This window comes from Phoenix dactylifera, chromosome 2 (assembly GCF_009389715.1).
Source record: "Phoenix dactylifera cultivar Barhee BC4 chromosome 2, palm_55x_up_171113_PBpolish2nd_filt_p, whole genome shotgun sequence".
NCBI lineage: Eukaryota > Viridiplantae > Streptophyta > Magnoliopsida > Arecales > Arecaceae > Phoenix > Phoenix dactylifera.
Genome location: NC_052393.1, coordinates 13,213,391 through 13,235,915, shown reverse-complemented (window position 1 = coordinate 13,235,915; position 22,525 = coordinate 13,213,391). Strand labels below are relative to the sequence as shown.

General features: G+C 34.9%; 1 protein-coding gene across 2 annotated transcripts; it reads right to left on the bottom strand.

Annotated features, from left to right (window-relative positions):
• Window positions 1-37: 37 nt before the first annotated feature.
• On the bottom strand, window positions 38-22,222 carry LOC103700146 (protein TPX2). 2 transcript variants are annotated; one of them, XM_008782114.4, is made up of 18 exons: window positions 21,939-22,222; window positions 18,763-18,918; window positions 13,157-13,319; window positions 12,724-12,832; window positions 5,957-6,007; window positions 5,719-5,831; window positions 5,553-5,631; window positions 5,384-5,446; window positions 5,219-5,281; window positions 4,927-5,024; window positions 2,754-2,823; window positions 2,412-2,477; window positions 2,257-2,319; window positions 1,989-2,066; window positions 1,830-1,874; window positions 1,590-1,675; window positions 490-521; window positions 38-401 (listed from the first exon to the last, which is right to left on the bottom strand). In XM_008782114.4, exons 1-17 carry the CDS (start codon window positions 22,105-22,107, stop codon window positions 500-502), a joined length of 1,494 nt encoding a protein of 497 aa, XP_008780336.1. In that variant the 5' UTR covers window positions 22,108-22,222; the 3' UTR covers window positions 38-401; window positions 490-499. The 2 variants fall into 2 exon arrangements, with proteins under 2 accessions (XP_008780336.1, XP_017696594.1); XM_017841105.3 differs by having other exon boundaries at window positions 490-518.
• Window positions 22,223-22,525: the final 303 nt, after the last annotated feature.

Below are 22,525 nucleotides of genomic sequence, written 5' to 3'. Positions count from 1 at the left end.
CTTGCTCACAGTTGAACTGCAAAAAAAAAAAAAACAATCACGGAAAAGTCTGCTTTATTTGTCTTGTACAATGAACAAAAAAACAATTTCATCTCTTCCAGCGTAATGGATGGCAACCGTAAATAAAAGAAAACATACATTACCATTGCGGTTGTGCAACTGCATGTGCAAGTACATGAGAAGCTCTCTTGTGTAATACCTGTACAACTCTCAACTAAAACCAGCATCACAACAATTAGTCATGCTTCAGATTTCTCTACCATTCCATTTGCCAGATCGCTAATTTTCAAGCTTGATCACCAATGGGAATCCTCTGTTTGCTAAAAACTGATAAGAATGTGTAACTTGAGATCGAAGGTTCAGCAACGCCAAATATCTGCTGCCGAGATCTCAATTCCTCGCTGTCGGATGAGAGAAGAATCTCACACGATGGAAAGTTTCTTTTTCATGCAAAACCAAAAGCCAAAATAGCAACAGAATAATATATACCACTTAAGGATCATCGGATGCCCAAGCTCCTGCTAAAGTTCATGAACAAGAGGCAATAGCATTTCAGTTCAGATCTTACCAAGGCAACAATAAGCTGCTAATGAAATTATTCTACTAAAATAACCAAAGCATTTATAGTATATAATAGAAGACCTACGATATAAAAACTATCATGAGTTACATGTGCTAATACCCTAAGAAACAAGGCATGAAAATTAGAAAGTAACATGTCTAAGGCTTGACATCCAGAGCTTGAAGACCAATATCACATGAAACTTAAACCAAAAAGCCTCTAGTGTCACTGTTAAGAATGTTATGAAAAGGAACAAAAAAAGGTCCATCTAGAAGTTAAAAAAACAATAAACTATATGAAGAGGAAAATTGTAGTGTTTAAAGAGTGCCACATGATATTAATCACGATGGGCTATCATGAATTATAAAACCATTACAGGTGAACGTCCCACCAAGCTACAATCTACAATATCAAAATTATGTAAGTGTTCTAGTACCGTTAGAGTGAAATAAGCTAACTCTTTTGCAATTTTAGGAGAGAAATTGCTTGCATAATTTGTTATTCTAGGTGCTGCCAATATTTGCCACCTGCGATATGTCAATGACAGACGGATTTGTCGTCCGTATAGGATATTACAGTTTGCTAAATAGATTTGTGGGTAACATATTGCATTCAAATTATTTCATGATTACCAATGAAAGAAACCCAAGAACAAGAAGAAGCTGATGTATGTATCAATTAAAGAAACTAACATGATTCGCTGTTCTTTTCATAGAAAATTTCAACATACAACATACTGATAGTGAAAATAGCTGCCATAACTATTATAGTTTCATTACCTTAATAAAATTACAAACAATAAGGTAGTGATACCAAACTAACTGACAGTATGCAATTCTAATTTGTTTTAAACATAGAAATTTCATGCATTAGATGTCAGTTATTGCATTATATTAGGTAGAACAATTCTTTGAGCTATCGATCCATCCATATATATTTAAAACACATAAACATGTATGATTTACTTTTTTCAGTCGAGGAACATGCAAATGTGTTTTATCATATATAAGTATTTCTCTAAATTTACCTAAATTTAGTTGCTCGCGATCCATTTTTTGAGAACAGTCCACTTGCAATACCAATCTGCTTTATCCCCGGCTTTTGCACCTCTTCCTTTTTCAAACGAACATCACAAAAAAACAGGTGTTACAGAAGCAAATATACAAATTCTCTGATTCTACAAGATAAAAACAGCTTGTGCATCAGAAAAATAAAAATCTACAATTAGAGCAATAAGGGTGTCATCCTCTCATACTGTATAGCTTACCTTATGACCTAGTTGTTCAGAAACAATCATGTTCTCTTTTGAACCCTTGCATCAGTTAGTTCATCGAGTTATGAGTACAATTTAGAAGTTTAAAATCACATAAAATACAAATTTGACAATAACGTAACAGAAGCAAGGAAATGATAAAAAATTGAAAACCTTAGTAACTCCCTTAGAAGACGATCCCAACTTTGTGTGAGACGCAGAAGTCAGCCGGGCATCAGAATTTAGAGAGAGCTAAAGATTCAAAAATAACAAGACAAACGATAAGCCATGTGAAAGAAAGATTCACAAAACATGAAAAGGATGTAAGCATTACTCTGATAGTCAAAAGGATTATAGTTTGTGTGCATGTGTTTTGAGTTAAAACAGCAAAATAGTATGCTATCTTTACATTGGAGCACTATAAGAAGTTTTCAGAGTCCACCTTGTTAAAAAGTTCTGTTGGTGGGTCTTGCCGACACCTTTTGCTTGTTGAGAAGTGAAATTCCTAGCGAAAAGTTCAAAAAATCATTTAAAAGTTTTAAAAAAAATTTTAAATTTAATTTGTATAGAACTTCTAAGGAATACAGTTTCAGATACCATGGGTATCGTTATTTCCTGTTTGGTACTTCGAAAGATACCGATATCTCCTTTGCTTGATAAGATCTGTAATGGACACAGAAATAGTTATTATAATTTCAAGTGAGCAGATAATTAACAAGAATATGGTACCTTCCAGAGTATAGCTTCTTTAACATGGAAGCGAGATGGCATTAGACTTCAAATGTCATAATCCATGAACCGGCCATAAGCTCATATGAAAATGATATTTATGCATGGATAAATCCAAAAAGCCATCATACATAATGCAAGGTGGCAATTTTGAAGTGATTTCTAGGGTATGAAGATAGCAATATCATGATAAAATAATGAGTGGAGTACCTTCTTATTAAGCGGAAGAGCTTTGAACTTGGGCAAGATATTTCTGTGCTCATCTTGCTTTCGGTCATCACTATAATGTCAACAAAAATATATCAATAAAATACAAGCACTATTTGGCACAAAAATACAAGCACTTCAATTAGTATAGTCAGGATATCAGAATAAGGAGACAGGACTCATTCTGGCAATGACTGCAAACAAAACCAACAGGCAACAATGTTGACATAAAAATGAAGTACCTGATGAGCTATTTAATGGTTTCGGTTTTTATGAGGTAGATGTTGTCTCTTAACAAGGCAAGAGTGCAGGACACCTTACAAATGTAAGAGATGCTCCCAAAACTCCCACTGCACAAAGCACTGCTTTTTTTCTTTTTGTTTTTTTTTTTGGTGGGGGGGTGGAGTGGGAAGCATAACCAATCGGTAGCTCGATCAAGACCTTGGAGGGGAGGGGTCACTTGCCTGAGGCACTATTTTCTAGTTTGCAGTAGTTGCATATGTCTGTAGGGAACTCTAGAAAATGAAAGGTGAATGACCACAATTAGTTAAAGGCTTTATCTATGGGTGGAGTCCATTCCACGGCCAACCTGAGCTAGCCCATCTCTGTTGATCATTAGTCAAATCTATGGAACCCAACTCCTAAATACCAGGCATCCAAAGAAATATTAATAGATTTTTTTTCTGAAAAAAAAGGAAGGCAATCGAGAATCATAAGATTAACTTTCTTTATGCACAAACATAAGATTAACCTAGTAGTAAAGAAAAGAGAAATCTATCAACTCTCACATCTAGCTGAAGAAATATATGTCAAAAAATATTGGCAAGACATGCATAAGCAGATACTTTACATCCTAATCAAATTCTTCTATTGTAGATTTTACAGATCGGTCAAGGAGAACTGCAGAATACTTATGACCACTGTTCAAGATTTATGGATCACTGATTTACTAGAACACAGCTTCTAGCATGCACAAGAAATCACCAGGATATTTGAAATCAAGAGTGCCATTATGAAATAATGAATCACTATTAAGTTGGCATTTAACAACTGTGAAACAATTTCACAAGTTTATGATAAAAGAAAATATAGTTCTTACTTCTTAGCTTTTAGAATTTTTAGTTTCACGGTTCAGGAACTTTAACAAATAACTTAACTGACATTATTCTTTTCAAGGTGCCCCAGTATCTCCTTTTTTTTTTTTTTTTGCTTGTTACCGAATCAGACTCAATTATCTGTCAAAATCTGCCACTGATTACCTTGCCCATGCAACACTAATCTGTGGCAAAAGTGGACACCACTGTACATTGTTTTGCAACTGGTACTTTGAATACATGTTCATCCAGAACACAGATATACTGGAACAGTATAAAGGTGCCTAGTCTGAAAGGGTCGGAGGCCTTAGTAGCTATCAGAATCTCAGACCGTTAACATTAGGGGTTTCCATGTATGGCATTGGCCTGGATTATGTAATGGATATTAGTCATCACTTAAACATGCAAATTCATAGAAAACAAGCTTAACTACCACTACTTTAGTAAAAAGGCAAGTAGCATGCAAGATACTGGTTAAAAAAATTAAAATTCCAGAGGAGATGTAGAGGAAAGGAAAGGAGAGGAAAAAGACGTAGAGCATGTGATGTAGCAAGCATGAAACAATGCCTGTTAATTGTTTGGGAGGAAGACCCTTGCCTCTGAAAGCCATGAGTCCCCATCTTTGCTGGGCCATGTTGTGCTACTGTTACTTTTCTCACAAGGATGCATTGTGATGAGGCTTCAAAGGAGATGTAGTCACAAAGATAAATTTCTAAGGTTTATATAGGACATGGTTGAAGGAAACTGCTGAATTCATGCTACATCTGAATGGAGGTGTGCGAATGAGTGTTTTCTATGGAGAGGGGCAGTGGATGAGGAAGACTCCAATTTCCTATTGTCGCATCCAAGGCATAAAGAAGTGTCGAAGTTTTTGGATGCAAGGCCTTTGCTTTATGAAGAGTCTTTCAAAATGAAGCACAAGCAAAAGGCATTTATTGACAAAATGGAAGACCTTGGGTTTCATAAAGGATTTGCTGAAAATGTATGAATTCCGTTAGCTACTTCTGGTATTGACAACATATATATGTTCCTAATAAACCATAAGCAAAAAAGTGTTTATTCTTTTCTCAAACTAGACTTACTTTTGCAGTTCTGAAGGATCAACAGGCTGATTCTCAAATGTTTTTGATGCTGGAGCAAGATCTTGTACAGCAGAATTAGGAATCTCATTCTTAGCTATCTGAAAAAACAGACAAATTAAGACCACCTATTCAAACTGAAATTGGGATGTTATATGTTTCTAAAAAGGCAAGTACAAAATGAATGTCTGAAACTGTATGGCCGAATAACTAAACAATTGCTGACATTGTGCCTTAGAAACACATGACAAAGTAAACACTGAAAGCTGCATGGTTTGGAATTTCAGCAATATACCAATGACGTTGAGGCAGTTGATGCATGTTGAGCAGCCCTCTCTTCAGTCTTTAAATTGAACATCTAAGAAGAAAGGATGTCAAAGAAGAACCACATAGTTGCAGAAAATAAATTATTTCCATGTTTTGCTAATGCAGTAAATAATCAGAAGTTCAGATTGCCTACTTGAAACTTGGGCAACTGCGGTGTGCTTTTCTGACGAAGGGGCAAGGAAGGAGCTTCAAAAATCTGTGATAATGTACAGAACCTTTTTAGATGAAAGCCATGTCCAAACTTGTTGAAGGAAGCGTACAGCAACTGTCTAAAATATTTTTTTCAATATGGAAATACTAACTTTTCTATTCAGTGGCCGTGCTTTGAATGAAGACGTTGTTGGCATTCCCCCAGCCTGAGATTGATTGCCATCATTGGACCTGAGTAATTGACAAAACATATATGGATGTCTTCACTGTAACAGCAAAGATGAATTTCCATGTGTGATATGCTAGACAAACAACAACCTTAATCTTTGAGCCCTTAGTCTTTGTGCCCTTTGTGCTGTTTCTAGTTCAGGTTCTCTTGGAATGGTGAGTCTCAATCTTGGAAACTGAAAGTTGCAATCAGATCCAATCTTCTGCATGATACATAAAATTATGTTAAAATTGAAATTATTAGTGAAACACCAAAACCAACAAGGACAATATTGCCAAAGTATCTCCAAACCCATTTAGCCAGTTTACTCCCAGATTAGAAGAATACCTTTTCTGGAACCTTATGCATGAAGTCAGTTTGTTGATTTACACCAACTACCTGTAATGCATAAGAAGAATATTCCTATGTATAAGGATGCTGGCAATTTTGTCTGTTCAGTGTAATTTAAAAACAAGTTAACAGGTTCTGGCATATTTTTTGATATGCCAAAAAGAACCTAAGTATAAGCTTTGTTCGATGAAAATATGAAGATTAAGCATAAGCACATCAACAGCAAAAATAAAAAGTGTACTTTTCAGATGAAAAGTGTCCACAAGACAAAAGCACAAGCAGAATAATGCAGGACCAAATTGGGATGGCCTGCATTATGTGAGAGGACCTTAGGGATTAGATAGTTTAGAGTTTAAAAGCAGCTTTATAACTTGCTGTCCAAGTGAGAACAGGACAGAGTCGACAGACAGTAATAAAACTAAATTTAGGGCAATGGTAGATTGAAAAAATTATTTGTTTAGGGTTTTAAAGTGATAGAAGATGGTAGAAAAAGGGCCATAACAGATTTAGGGCTTGATTGAAAACTCAGTTGTAAAGTTGCAATCAATAATAGAGAAAAATGAAATGGAATTTAGGAGGAAAAGATTGATACACTTAAACCTGGCAGATTATAAAGCAGAGATAAAGTTTTCTGACTGAAATCTGATAACCAGTTATATCAGAAGTAAACTGTAGATAGAATAAGATAAATAGAGATCAAGAACAGTATTAATGCAGAGAATGGAAGTAACAAAGAGAGAAAGATATAGAAAAGAAAGGGGAGAGAAGTGTGGCAGAACCAGGCTCCAAATAAGCTTTTCATTCATAAAAATTCTGCATGTAATCCTCTTTTCAATGACTCTTTTTGGACCTTTTATAATCTCAACCAATTCTCCTTAACATCCCATTGAGTACCAACCTATTTGGCTCCTAGTAGGACTCCAAAAAGATCATGATTATTGGAGTGTTCATTGTTCATGATACAGTATCGTGAATCTACAACACATCAATTATAGAAACATAAATTAGACCACAACAGTTTCAAAACTAAATAAAATAGAAAAGCTTGGACTGTTGGATTTTTAATGCTTACAACATCATATGTTCCGTTGCGTGGATCTCATGCTCAAGATCTTGATGATTTCTACCATAACACACCAAAATTGGATCTTCAACACTTGTTGATGATGACCAATGCCCAAACTTCCTCATGATTGAAAATTTAGATACCTGATGCAGCACCTTTCCTTTTATAGTCATGCACCATTTGATTGATCGCAGATTGAAACAAACAACATGATTTCACAGATCCAGATTGAATGGATCCTCAAAATAATACCTAGCTCCAATTATTGACTTCATGGCAGTCACATGATCTTCTTATATGCATTCCTCATGAAAATCTTCAAGAATTTTATCTTCTTCAATCGAGACATTATATGAATCCTCAATTATAGGTTCCCCATTGATGAATCTTCAATTACAGCATCACTATATGATGGAACTTCAGTCTTAGAATCCTCACATCTAGAAGTTTGATTTGGGCTCTTCATAAAGTGGTTCTCTATATTGCTGGGTATGACCATTGCAAGTGCTAGAACCAAGTTTCGCCCAACCAGTACCAGGACTTGTATTGGTCAGCGAACGATACGATACGATATGGGTTCGTACCATGCCATTCCAAGACATACCATTCTTTTGCCAATTTTGAACTAAAGTTGGAAAATGTTTTGCCAACTTCGCTTAAGATGCTGGCAAATCATTTGCCGATTTCATTTTTTTTGCCAACTTAAACTGAAGTCAGCAATTGGTTTGCCAACTTCAATTCGAAAATGGCAAAAAAAAATTATAGGACATCGAAACAGGGGGACCCCCTGCCAACGAGATGACTTTAAGCCCTCTTTCTCTCGCCTTCTCTCTCCCTCTCTCCCTCCCTTTCTCCCTCCCTCTCTCTCTCTTTTTCTCTCTCTTTCTCCCTCTCCCTCCATTTCGAACCAATGGACTGAACTATGCTAGTAACTGACTAGTCCAGTTTGATATGTCCCAAACCAGCCGATTCAACACAGTTCAGCCTTCCATGGCTAGAACTATAACCTTTATTGGTGCCAAATCATTTTTGATATATGTTATATCAAAACATATCTACCTGAAAACCTTCTTCTCATATTTGATAGGCTAATGAAAGCCATCAATCTTGAAACCTAGCTCTCTGTATGGTAACATGATGATAAGGAAAGAAATACGAATACGAAGAGGATCAAGGGAAAGAATAAAAAAGATAGGACTCTTCAGCTCTGATACCAAACTAATGTAGTTCCCAATCGGGATGGACCATTGCATGAGAGGACCCTAAGGATTAGATACCAAAATCTGCTTCCCTGCCCAAGTCTTGAGAACAGGAGAGGCAGTAAGAAAACTGAATTTAGTGCCTGAAGATCAAAAGAAAGGATGTTGTTTATGGTTTTGAAGTGAGGGAAGATGGTAGAAAGAGGTCTCTAACAGATTTAGGGCTTGATTGAAAAAGCAGCGACTAGCAGACCAAAATCAAACTGTCAGCATGTTTGATATTGATAATTCTTTGATCTCTGGTTTGAACAAACTCATTGTTCGAAATTTACTGCATGATTAGAGGATTGAAAATAAATAACTAAAAAAGATAACATGAAGACACCAAGTATCAGTTGTGAAACATTATCATACACTTGCTAGATATAACAGTAGGAAGACGTGGGCCTCGATCTATTCGGAACATTACATGTCATTCACATACAATGACAAACAAAAATGAGTAACCCTTTTTTGAATGGCAGTTCCCAAAAAACGTATTTCTATATCAAAAAAACATATTCGTAGGAATATTTGGAAGAAAAGAGGATATTTAACTGCAGTAAAACCTTTTTCTTTAGCAAAATCCATATCTACCTATCATTCAAAAAGTTTTTTTGTGTGACAAACAAATAATAAAGTCTTGGGATAACCGGAATTGACATAGCCCGAAGAACTGAAAATTTTTTAAGATGAACGATTCACATTAATTAATGTATTGAACTACTCAATATTAGTTAGAACTAGCTGTTGGGATATGTAGAATAAGAGTTTTCTATATACCAGGTCCTCATTAAGAATAGTATTTTTTCCTATCCAATAGGAAAATAGAATTAAGATCTATTGTGAATAGTACAATTGCCATAGAGGTTTAAACTTGTTAATTGTTGGATCCATAATTATATCTATAGTTTCAAGCTATAGATCAAGTCAAAGGAAGGACTCTTTTTACCCATCCTCTGTGTTGTCTTTTCTTTCCATGCCGGGATAGAAACTTATTCTTTGATTATTTGACTATATGATACAAGATTATACGAGAGCAAATTCTTTATTATAGGAAGAAACAACTATTTTTCTTTTTGATAAGAATTTCCAGTACATGACATGAGAGAAACACATCTTTATATTCTTTAATTGAGAAAAAGATTCTATCTAAGGAATGTGGAACCGTCCTAAACCTCCCGATTCGGGGCGATTCGGGACGGTTCCATCATTCAAAAAAGGAAACCGGCAGGAGGAGGAGAGGGAGAAGGAAAGAGAGAAAAAGAGAGAGGGGAAGGAAGGGAGAGGGAGGGCCAGAGTAGGGGCTCCGTTTGAAATAGGGGTCTGTCGAAGCTCCTTTTTTATTTTGAAAATTTTGTTGACCACTTAAAATTTTCATATAAAAGAAAGGGGCCCCAACAGACCCATGTTTCGAATGGAGCCCCTCCTCCAGCCCTCTGGGGTCCTCCGGCAGCCTCCGAAGCCCCTCTTCCCTCTCCCTCTCTCCTCCTCTCTCTCTTTTTCTCTCTCTCATTCTCCCTCTCTCACGGTCTCTCTATTGTGTCGGTACAGGCCCGGCATGGAACAACATAGGGGCATACCGAACCATGCCGCCGATCGACTGGTACAGGCTCTAGTACCAGCATGGTGAACCTTGATTCTATAAATATATTGAAGTGATACTTTGGACCTCCCCCCCCAACAAAAAAAAAAAAACATTTCCTTCAATACTCACTAGTTATATTATTGTTATTAGTCCCACATTGATTGTGTGTTAGGAAGGTCTTGCCTGCTAATACAAGGCCAAGAAATATAAATAGTACTTTCTGGCTAGATTGTTGGGGACTTGGGTCTTTACATAATTATACTAGAGTATAAATGAAAAAATCCTCTAATTAAGTAAAAGGAGAGAAAGTCCATTCTTGCAAAAATATATGCCTACAAAGATGATGTCTCACTATGTGATAACTAAACATGCAAAATCTTAGACTACAAACTAAAGCGCACTTCAAATAACTCAATTGAGTTGTTAAAAGGTAAATTTTTGATGCGATAAACAAGCACAAAGAAGTGCCTCATTATTGGATTGAGTACTATCTTAACATATATCCTTATCATAGGTGCCCTTTTTTCTTTTGATAAGTTATCCTATAGAAACAACAACAGACCAATCAAAAGCACCTTGGCCATGAAAGACTAATACATACTACATAAGACACCTCATCTAAATGTCAAAAAGAGCTATAGTTACTAAATTGTCTGCATATGATGCTTTCACTATTGTTACCAGTTGCTACTATATGAAGACAATTATGATCACTGACAATACTTCTTGCAACTAAAGTAGCACGTATTGGAGTGAATCATATGCCTGTTGTTGCATCAGCCCATGAGGCAGATTTTGCATAGTTTTACACCAAAATGAGTATGTCATAGCAACAATTGGGCATGGGCCCATCGACCCACCTGGCGCACTCATTTGGCAAGTGTGGACATGAGTTTTGGCCCATGAGGCCAAGTCATGAGCAAATTTTAGGCCCAAAATCTCATGTCATGCTTTTATTAAGCAAATAAAAATTTCTTTCCAGTTCCCCTGAACCCTTAAACCTCAATCCTCCCAATCTCCCTTTCACTCTACATCTAATATATGTTGCCCTTTGCCTACCCTAACCCAAGTCCTCCTTTCTTGTTATTATTGACCATTAACACTCTTGTCGCATGCTATGCAACCAAACAAGCCCCTACCAATCCTTCCTTTATACCTCACCATCAGAAAGCCTATCAATACCATAGGCCCAAGAACCCATCCCACTTTCTCCTTTCGTTCTTCTCCCATGCCTCTCCCATCTCATGATTAGGTGATAATGCCAATGCCACCACAAGATAGATCCCCAGGATTTCTTCAAGCCATGCCAATTTCAAGGCTACCGTGTAGTTGAAAGTTAGTCTTGGGCTTTAAAAATTTGGCCCAAGGTTAGGCAAATTGAGCATGGGCAAGCATGTTGGCACTCGATTCTAGACAGGGCCTAGCTTGCCCAATCGATGACTAGGTTTAGTTAATACACATAATGAGCAAAAAATTAAGTATACATCAGGACCAGCATACTATGCTTAAGAATAAGCATGTGATATGGCTACTCCATTACCTATTGCTTACATCAATAATCATATTGATTTGTAAATATCTTGCCATGACATGGCACAAAAAAAGATCCATATCATATGATGTCATACTTTAAGAACAAGGTTCCAAAGCCACTTTCTTGGAAGATGAAACTTCAAGAACATAATTGCAAGAAACCCTAGACTATCAGCTTCTTCAAATGTGACCACTAAAGACCATTAGGTATAGAAGAGGTTGGGTCTTCATACGATAAACATTTGAACAACACGATGAAGAAAAAATTGCATAGAAGTAAATTGGAGAAATTTAATTCAAGTGATGACATAACTTCAATTAATGATAAAAGTATAAAGTCAATTGTCATGTAGCACAGCATAATTAGGTAGATAAAATATCTTTTCAACAAACCTTCACTACATAGAGATGAACTCCAGGGTAAAGCTTCTCATGGATGATTAATGAATTCTTTTGAATAAGTTGTTATCTTCATGTCACGTGCTATAAAAAACCCTTTCTTGCATGGAAGTGGTATGGCTTTCTAGTATATGTTCCTCTAGTAATTTTATAGTTTTGTATTATTTTAAATTATTAAATATCCAAAGCAATCTCTTAATATGGTAATTTATCATTGGTTTACCATTTTGGCCGAGTTTCCAATATCTCGATTCCTATAATTCTGGTAAATCTCAACAAATATTGTAATATCTTGTTGTATGCTATTTTGGCAAAATTTTCTTTATATATAAAGATAAACCAAGGTGTTGGTTATCTTATTCGCAACTACCTACCAAGAAAGCTAAGATTAACAGATTTAAAAGATTTTGGCGCTAGGATTATTTACATGAGGTAGCTTTGAAGCAAAACTTGAATATACATTTTAAGTGTGGATTATGATGTTATTGTATCTTAGTTTTAGCTAAAGAAAATAGTCTCAGTTAACAAGTACAGATAATAATAGACACGATGAAAAAGTGAATTGAGATATTAGAATGAAAACAGAGAGAGAACTTCCTATGTTTAGTGTTTTAATGCCAAGTACATGGCTATAGGATATCACTTCGAAACTCGAACTAGTTTTACCTTATAATGTTCACTGCTTATTTTTCATGCAATTCATACCATAAATTAGTTCCAATTTCTATAAATGCAAGTATTTAATGGAATATAGAAAGCCATTTCGGGGGCATATAACTGTGAAATATGAATGCATAAGGCAGTTACTATTTTGGAAACTAACATGCATTAAGACACAAGTGTATGTTGTAAAAAAAATAGTACGAAATTGTACAAGTATATCAGTCCCAAATGATATTCAAAAGATACATTGCATTGAGATATCAAAACTTAGCTGCACCTTCCGTGAAAGACCCCCCTCTAGTTTTTGTCTTTTGGTAGCTTGAACCAAATGTTCAGGTTCATCCTCAACATTTTGAGCACTTATTTGTAATATTGACTTCGGAACCCTGAGTAGCATAGGTAAGACAAGCTCAACATAAAACATTGACAGTTGTTAGTGCAAAATAAATAATTATAGGGGCTGGTTAAAAGATGGCAAAAAAAGATTAGATCAAATTTAGAGGAAAAGAATAAATCACCAAGGAAATTATTATGAATGTCTCAAGAGGCAAAAGCAACATTTATATCAATAGAGAATATAGGTTATAAGTTATGAAGCACTATGACACATTGATATTAAACATATAAGCAACATACTTAGTGAACAATATCGAAAAAAAAAGATAAAAATAACATTAAGCAGAGGAATGAAACTGAAAAACAGAGATCACCTATGGACAAATCTGTTGGCATATTTAACTTCTCGTGGACGGTTTTGCTTGGCCAGCTGACTTGCAGTAGGTTTCATCAAAGTGGAGCCTTTTGAAAAGCCCTTGTTAATTTTTTTTTTATCTTTCTGAACATCTTGAGACATGATGCTTCTAAATGTCCAGCCTACAAAAAAATGTGAATTATGGATGTAATATCACAAAGTTTAAATCTGTTCCTTTCCAACCCACCCACCCAAACCAAAAAAAAAAAAAAAAGAAAATGTTTGCGTGCCTATGAAAAATATCCCAGTGGCAAAGGAACACTAAATATGTTTGCAACGACTCTTCTCAAATGAAATGTTGATCCAAAGAAACCATGGTTTAAAAAAGAAACTACATTTAATTAAAAAGTAAACAAAAAAATCCGAAAAATCTATTATGAACATTTTCCCTCTTTCTCTTCTTCTTTTTCTTCCTTGTAACCTCTTTTCTTCCTGATCCTTAATAAATTCTTTTTGGTGCTTTGCAACATTAATCTCGCAAAGAAAAAGATAAAAGTTTCTTGCAGTCAAACAAATATTAGCCATGAGTGTCACTATTGGTAATTTGTGAACAGAATAAGAAATATAATAATATATTTTCAACAAAAATTTGCAATATGATTTTTACCCAAGACCCTTTTTCCTTATTAGCAGTCACATAAGCTGAATCAAATAAGCATCCTAATTGAATTGTCTCATTTGTATGAACATTGAGAAAACAAGAAACAAGAAGCAAAATAAAAGGAAAGGTACTCTCAATTGCTTTCAGAATTTCCAAAGAATGTAAATCGGATTTAGCAGAACTTTGACAATAATTAACAACAGAGAAACAAAGAACTAACGAAAGTATAGAACTAAAGACAAATAGAAGCTGGCAAAAGAAGTAAAACCAAAGAGAAATTGTTCTTCAGAAACCATGTTGACATGCTGTCAAAGTCTGGACATGTTCCAGTAGGCATGTGGATTCACTCAACATTCTTGACCCACTTTAAGGCCCTATAAATTGAATGTGTGGCAACAGGAGTGTCAATGCCAACCAACACTATAATCATAAAGGCAATGTTCAAAAGACTGTAGGCTGCAGAGTGTGGCCATGGGGCTGCCTAGTACTTACGCAAGTGCATAGAGGTCAAGACAAAAAAATGATAAATTAAAAAATAATAAATATAAGGATAAGATCTAGAAAATTGTTATAATTTAAACAAATGAGATGGAGTCAGTCAATAGGAAATATCAACTTGGCAACATTCAGTACTAACTTATGAGCCGATCTCATGTGCTTTAGCAGCCATTTAGGCATTTGGCAACAGTTTTCTAAAACATTGAATAAAATAAATTAGGAATACATTAGATGGGAGACTTATGCACCTGTTTGTTGTTAAAAACACAAGAATTTCTCGGTTGAACAATGTACAACTAAGCAAGGAAAAGAATAGCACAACTTTACCCTTTAAAAGATGTTCTACAAGCCATCTAGTCATTTAACATCCTTTTTCCTTTAGATTTCTTCAACATAAGCATTATGCACATGAATTTCATTTATTCATTATCACTCCTAAATTTCCTCTTTCATTTTCATTATTAAATAAATGCTAATTTACTCGGTTAGAGGATATTCATAGAGGTAATTTCAACCCAAATTTGTACATCTAAGCTAGTTTTCTTTTCTTAAACTGGGATCATGTTATTTACATTCTCCTTGTTAGTTGAGATTTTGATGTAATAGTCCCCTTTTTTACTCAAATACCAGGAATCAGGATACTATGTTTTTAGACAACACAACTAAACCTCATAGGTTAGTGTGACAAAAAAACAAGAATGATACCCGCACGATGTGTGGGGTGATAATGAAAATGAAAATATAATTTTATGTAATACAAGAATAATAATAACTTGAAAAATAGAATGAAAAAATTTGAGGCGCACCACTTACCCTCCCAATCGCTTCGATCGTCGTGGCATAGAGTGGCACTTTAATTGCAAGAAGAAATAGAGGACATGCTACTTTTAGGTTTCCTACTACCTTCAATCCCAAGACACTAAACACAAGTTCGAAATTTTTCATGTTTGGAGGAAAATAAATAAGCGAAATTTTTCTATTTTGAAGTTCCCAAAAGATATAAGAAGTGGAATTTTTCTAACTTCCCTTTTTTACACAAGTTTGGAATGCCATTTTTTTCCTTTATCACAAACGAATTATTTTTTTTTTGTGCATGACACATCTTTTTTTTTACATGACTTCCCAAATTCATTATGAATTTCTTTGTGCATGATTTTTTTTGTATGTTTGGTATTTCTTTCCTTTCTGAACGTTCCTTTTTGAATGAATTATTTTTCCCTTTCTTGTGCGTGTGGAGTTTCCCAAAAAAAAAAAAGAAGCGGAACTTTTATAAGCGAATTTTTTTTGTTCATATAGATTGTTCCTTTTTGAACGACATATTTTTCCAAGTTGAAGAGTCACACTAAAAATCTAATTTATCTCGAAATTTTTGTGCTTGTGGAGAAAATTTTTCATTTTTAAATATCTCTTTGCTAATAATTTTTTTCCTTTTTGAAGAGTCCCAATAAAAATCCAATTTATTTCGTATATAAACAAATTATTTTTTTCTTTTTTGTGCGTGTGGAGTTTCCAAAAGAAATATTACAATTTTTATCCTTTCTGACAAGTTCCATTAAAAATCTAATATATTTTGAATTTTTTGTGCTCGTAGAGAAAATATTACAAACAAAATATTTTTTTTCTTTTTTGTATGTGTGGAGTTCCCAAAAGAAATAAGAGGCAGAATTTTTTTCTTTTTCGAAGAGTTTCACTAAAAATCTAATTTATTTCATTTTTTGTGCTCATGGAGAAAAGATGACGAACGAATTATTTTTAACTTTTTTTGTGCAAATGGGATTTCCAAAAAGAAAAAATATTTTTTCCGTTTTCAAAGAGTCTCATAAAAATCTAATTTTGAAAATATTGCGAATGAATTATTTTTTCCTCCTTGCACTCATGGAGAAAATATGATGAACAAATTATTTTTTTTCTTTTTTTGTGCATGTGGATTTCCAAAAGAAATTAGATTTTTTTCCTTTTTTGAAGAGTCTCACTAAAAATCTAATTTAGAAAATATTAGGAACAAATTATTTTTTCTTTTTTTTGTGCGTGGAATTTTTTCATGATTACGTTTCTTTTGAATATTTTTTTTCCTTTTTGAAGAGTCCCACTAAAATCTAATTTATTTCGAATTTTTTTGTGCTCATGGGTACGTTTCTTTTTGAACGAATTTTTTTTCTTTTAGAAGAGTCCCACTAAAACTCTAATTTATTTTGTATTTTTGTGCTCGTGGAGAAAATATTATGCATGAATTATTTTTTTTCTTTTTTTTTTGTGCATGTAGAGTTCCCAAAACATATAAGAGCATAATTTTTTGAGCGATTTTTTTTGTACATGGAAAATTTTTCTTTTTGAGCAAAATATTTTTCTTTTTTCCAAAGAGTCCCAGAATGAAAAAAAATTCTTTTTTTTCCTTTGACGAAGAGTCCCACTAAAAATCTAATTTAGAAAATAGTAGGAACAAATTATTTTCCTTTTTTGTGTGGAATTTTTTGTGTATATGTTTCTTTTTGAATGAATTTTTTCCTTTTCGAAAAGTCCCACTAAAAATGCATTTTTTTTTTGTGCATGGAGTTCCCAAAATATTTTTCCCTTTCTTTGTGCATGGACTTCTTAAATTTATTAAGAAGCAATTTTTTTTCTAGGCGAAATAAAACATGTGCAAAATTTTTCTTTTTTTACATGACTTCCAAAAATAATTATGAAGTCAAATTTTCTATGATTTTCTTTGTAATTTTTCTGAATTTTGGGGCGGGGTTGAGTTTTCTTTCTCCTTTCCATTTAATAGATATGGAGACAAGGCCCAATACTAGCTTAAATTATTTGACCTCATTAAACATCAAAATTAATTATGTCTAGACCCTTAAAGAGTTTTGGAAACCTCCTCGTATACTTCGCTTCCTCCTTGGGTAGCCCCGACATATCTTCTTCTCTCTTTCTCACCTGCCTTGGTATGCACCTGCTCTCCTCCATGCTGCCCATGAGACGCTCTTTCCCACATATTCAATTATGATGCTAGCTGAACTTCACTTTTAACTATCCACTATTTAACCAGCCAGGAAAAAAGTGGTTGATAAAGTTATTCAGTTAAAGGGTGAGAAAGCCACTAAATCAAGGTACCTTTATCTCATGCAGGAGGGTGAAATGTAGTTAACCCCCAACTCTCTCTTCTTTTTCACTTTTTCCACAACTTTATCCCACTAACCACAGGAATGTCAACCAAACAGCAGAGAACTTTAACTGCTGGTTAGTTGGTTGGTGGTGGCTACAGATGGTTTAAGTCTATTCATCCCCTAGTCAGCTATTTGGCATCCAAACACAGCCTTACAGTTTGCATTATGCTATTATTCACTACCCCACCAGACTGCCTGACTACCAAATCAGCCCACTGTCCATCTATAACTAAACCATAATTATCTACAAGATGATATACTTCATTACAAGACCATACCACATCTACCATTTCAATGTCACTTCTTTGAAACATGTAGCCTCAATTTGTACTGCGATACTGTTAAGCTAGTTGTTGACAAAACATTCACCCTACTTTGGTTAGACATCAAGTTCCAACCTATAACTTCAAGACTGATCTAGAAATTGCTTCTGAAACTAGTATATGTTCTCAAGCTTCATCCTCCACTAGCATGCAAGAGAGAATGATACAAAGAAAAGAAAAGAAAAGAAAAGAATGAGCTAGTTACTATGTAGATCATATTTACGGAAGTAGTAAGCTAGTTCTGTGTAATTTATTATAAAGGGGTGAAAAGACACTGTTCCATGTAGAGACAAATTTCGCATGATTCTGATATCACAATTTATGCATTTTATTCAATTATCTTGCTTGATATAACTCCCTCTTGGTAATCCTTGAAAACAACTTGCAACCGAGCCAACATTTACTATGTAAGAAGAAAACATGATGTTGCTCCACCAGAATAGAGCACATTTGAAGGCATTATGACTACGGTATAGCAGGTCTGGCTGCCCTTGAGAAGTGTGCAAGGAACAATGGAACACCGAAGGATTGCTAGGAGAGCTCATCAACTTGGCTTCATTGTCAAGCTCCAATACATGAGAAAGAGGCATCAACATTTTGGCTTAACTTTAAGAATTCTTTGACACATTCTATTGTTTTCATGTCCACTTAGTTACTTAAGGTTGTTTCAAAAAAACAATCAATATATTGTTTCGAAAAAGCAATTTGGTAACTTATCTTCCATAAACTACTATATACAAAGTGCAAATAAGATTATTCATTTATAAAACCGATAGGACTTTAATACTGCACGTACCATGAGGATGATATAATAGTCAAATTCTAGGGAGTATAATATATATGAATCAGTAAAATGTGTCTGGAATCTGGATGGTAAAATAATGAATGACATGATGTGTACATAGTAAACAACAAAAAAGAACCAAAGAAAAAAAAAGGCAGGGATTCATGATAGAATAATAACTGCAAGTCTTTAGTGATATCCAATTACCTTTATAACTTTTGTCTTCTGTAGAGAACTCAGTGCCAGCAACACCATCAGAAAGAGAGCTCGTATAATTGATATTTTCTGTATCCTTGAATTTTGGAAGTGTATTTACATTTTCTGCATATATGTCTTCTCCTATGTTCATCTTTGCTATAAGTGCTGAAAAAGAAAAATAGAAAGTTCTTTCAGAAAGCAAGATATCAAAATAAAGGAGTCCTAACACCTATCACAAAAGGTTGGAAAAGGGTATTATTTAAGTAATTCCTTTAAATAACAAATAGCATAAGACCACCATAGAGATAAGCAATACATAATCCATTATTAAATGTTAATGATAGTATAGATAAAATATTACAAGTAAAATAATTTACAAAATCCTCAGAAAATTTATTGATATTATGTGATAACATGTGCAGGTGCCTGCCCTCAAAAAGCAAGAGAAAGTAGTATCCCAAACAAGACGTCGTATGGAATTTGATATATAACCCAAATATGTTATACAAATGCTAGTATTACATCCAATAACAAATGATTGGTCCCATGCATTAAACAATATAATTCTATCCAAAATAAATAAATATCCAACGTTCCTCCTTGTACTCTTGATTTATTAACAAAAAGGAAATCAAATGGGAAGGGTACAGGGGATAAAGAATTTATGTCCAATAGATAACTAGGAGAAAGCAAACAAAGCCAAACTTATGTGCTACTGATATTTAATACAATTTCCAAGAAAATTTGAAGTGTCTAAACCAAAAAAAAAGAATTAATGGTTGTAACAAAATTCTAAAATTAACTAGAAATGGTTCTTGATTTATGTATGTTTGATGAGGATGTATTCCTCATTACTATAAGAATATGAGATAGTAACAATAAGAATATGGTCATTTTCTAGCATGCTTAAAAGTTCGCATTTTATGATGCCATGGGTTCTGATTTTCAATCTCCTGCAACACCAGGCAGACATGTAAAGACATTGGTCAACCTGAGAAGTCCATGCTGCTACATTTAGCAGAGCACCGATCAATGTCTCTAATACAAAAGAACAAACTATGATACGTAGTAGGACATCTAATTTTTAATAAACCCATGCACTCTTGTTGGAGATACTATGTTTATCAACTTTATTGGTGGCACGTCATAGCATTCATCTCTTTACTCTTAGCAATATGTAGGCTTCAGTTCAAAGCAGAAAAACCCATACATGAGGGTGCAAATATGATGCTTCTGCAGTTCCTATGCTCCCAGCTCTCTCTGCTCTCTCGTTATGTCTTCCTTCAAAATTTCTCTCCCACACAGCAGCAGAAAATGACAAATGAATTTTCTTAAAATCTACAATTAGATTAAATTAAATAGATGAGGGAAACATGATGGAGAAGTCCCGATTATTGCTAACTTGCAACTACGAAGGAGCATGACCTCTTTTTTTCCTTAAAGATCATTTGCTGATCCAGAACATTCTCAACCATCAATCCGAGAAGATCCAATAATTGACATTGAACTTTATTTATTGTTTTAGAAATGGGCAGTGTATATTACAATAGCCATAATAATGGTATTGAGGACCTCTGTCTGTAACATTAAAAAAAATGCAATGATCTGTGATTAAATGTCGATATACATATGTCATGACCCTCACATACCATTCTCATTGTTTACAAGAGGACATGCTAATATTGATATTCTAAAACATGTCTATCACATTATTAAATACATAAAAAATGACATTACTTTGAAGCAAGATATTGTAATCACATTATTTTGTTGTTAGAAGTAGCCGTTAGATGCAGCAACATGATTATCTGAAAAGTCGGTTATGCCGAACCAGTGTTTTATAATAGCACTAAAAAATCCATACTTGTTCCATGCCATGGTTGTTAACCACAACAATATCTACAAGCATCAATGCACTGTATTTCTGGGGGAGAAAACACCTATGCTCCATCGCTTTCTGGATTACTTTAGCAAAAGAACAGACACAAAAACTATACATACACATGCATGTGTGCATGAGCGCACACACAGGCACATGTAGAATATACATACACACAGAATATATATCTGGATATGTATACATTTATGTATTTGCATGTATACATGAATAGTTGTGCATACATGTATGTATGCATGTATCTATGTAACTGTATGCATGTGCATCCGGGGTCAGCTTTTAATGTTCCTATGGCAATCTAATGAAATTATACCCTTACAACAGAATATATGGCTAGCAATAACATTGACAATGCGATCCAGCCATTGCAATGTTACATATCTTAGACCACAGCTGGAGTAAAATTTAGTTGATTTTGCCACCTTCCAGAAATATCATGTTATTTAAAATTTGTTTATTTCTTGATGAATTGACACACATGTGTTTTTTGTAAATTAAATGGAAATCAGCAAGTACATAATATAAGGTTCAGAACTAAATCGGGTTATCAAGCCATTGCTTCCAGAATCCTCAATATTCAAACTATGGTCCCATGATTTTCCAGATCCACCTGTGAAAGTCATGGACAGTGGATAGTCCTTCCTATCAATAATAACTTCTGATGCTTTGTCTTTTACATATAACAAGAAAGAACAGGACAGAAACAAAAACTTTAGAGAATCCAAATTATATATCATAAGTTGCTAGCATATTGGACCACTACCAAATTGAGGAGGAAGACCATCGAGATTGGCAGTGTATGATGTTTAAATGGAACCTTTAAATATAACCAGTCAAACCAATATATTCGTTTATGGGTCGCTACCAAATAAGCAAATGTTGCTCTCCGTCCATTCATTTATTCAACATACTAAAGAAGAAAAGCATTCATTAAACCCTAAATATCCAGCTTATCGTCGTGCACAAATGTCATTCATACAACTCCATCCACAAGGTTTCAAGAAATCAAGAAATGCAAAATATAGCATCGATCATCAATATTTAGAAAAGAAAAAATCAAAAAGAAAGAAAACGAGAAAGAACTAAGCATCCATAGCAAGTGCCAAGAACCAATCAAACAGTATACCATACCAGATCCAAGAAGCTCAAAGGATCGAGACTAATGAAGAGCAATCCAAAGAATCAGTACCAGAAAAAAGAAACAAACAAATAAAAACTAAAAAAATTTGTCTAATAAAGAACAGAGAAACGAGATCAAAGTATTAGGGTTTGAATGTGATACACATACGAGAAGGGGGATAGCTTGCGGCCGTCTCGAACCAGAGCTCCGCCTCCCACGCCTCCGACGGCAACTCCTCCCTGCTAAGGTCAAAATACCGCGAAGCATCGTACTCGTAGTCAAGATCGATCTCCTCCAGGCTGAGAAAATCGAACGCTTCCCCCATCTCCTGGTCCATCTCTCGCTGAATAGAGACAAGAATCAAGTCCGATAACCGCCGGTTCCCGTACTCCACCTCTCCTCCGGCGGCGAAAGCCCTAAAAGCGGTGGCCGGAGCAGAGAGAAGATGTGGGCAGCCCAGAAGCTGTATGAAGGAGAGAGAACAGGGGCGGTAGAAATTTGAATGCGGGTCCGAACGGATCTACCAAAAGGACGATAATGCCCCCAAGCATTCGTAATAATGGCGATCCTTACGGGGGTGGGTGGGTAACTTTGGAAACGTTCGGGGGCATGCTTGGAATGTGAGAAAGGGAGGTGGGCCTGCGAAAACGGGCGTTTTGGGCGTTGCGAAACGGTCGCCGGATTCGAAAAATTCGATGGTCTTGATGTCGCCAAGAAGCAGAAAGTGGGCCTGCGACTGGCTTTCGAGATGCCCC

What these genes read in the sequence shown, in the direction of transcription:
- LOC103700146 (XM_008782114.4), bottom strand. Translation starts at nt 22,107, where the DNA reads ATGGACCAGGAGATGGGGGAAGCGTTCGATTTTCTCAGCCTGGAGGAG. An exon ending in AGGGGGGTCTTTCACGGAAG is followed by an intron (nt 6,008 to 12,723) that starts GTGCAGCTAAGT and finishes TATGCATTACAG; the next exon opens with GTAGTTGGTGTAAATCAACA. An exon ending in CTTCTAAGGGAGTTACTAAG is followed by an intron (nt 1,875 to 1,988) that starts GTTTTCAATTTT and finishes AACTGATGCAAG; the next exon opens with GGTTCAAAAGAGAACATGAT.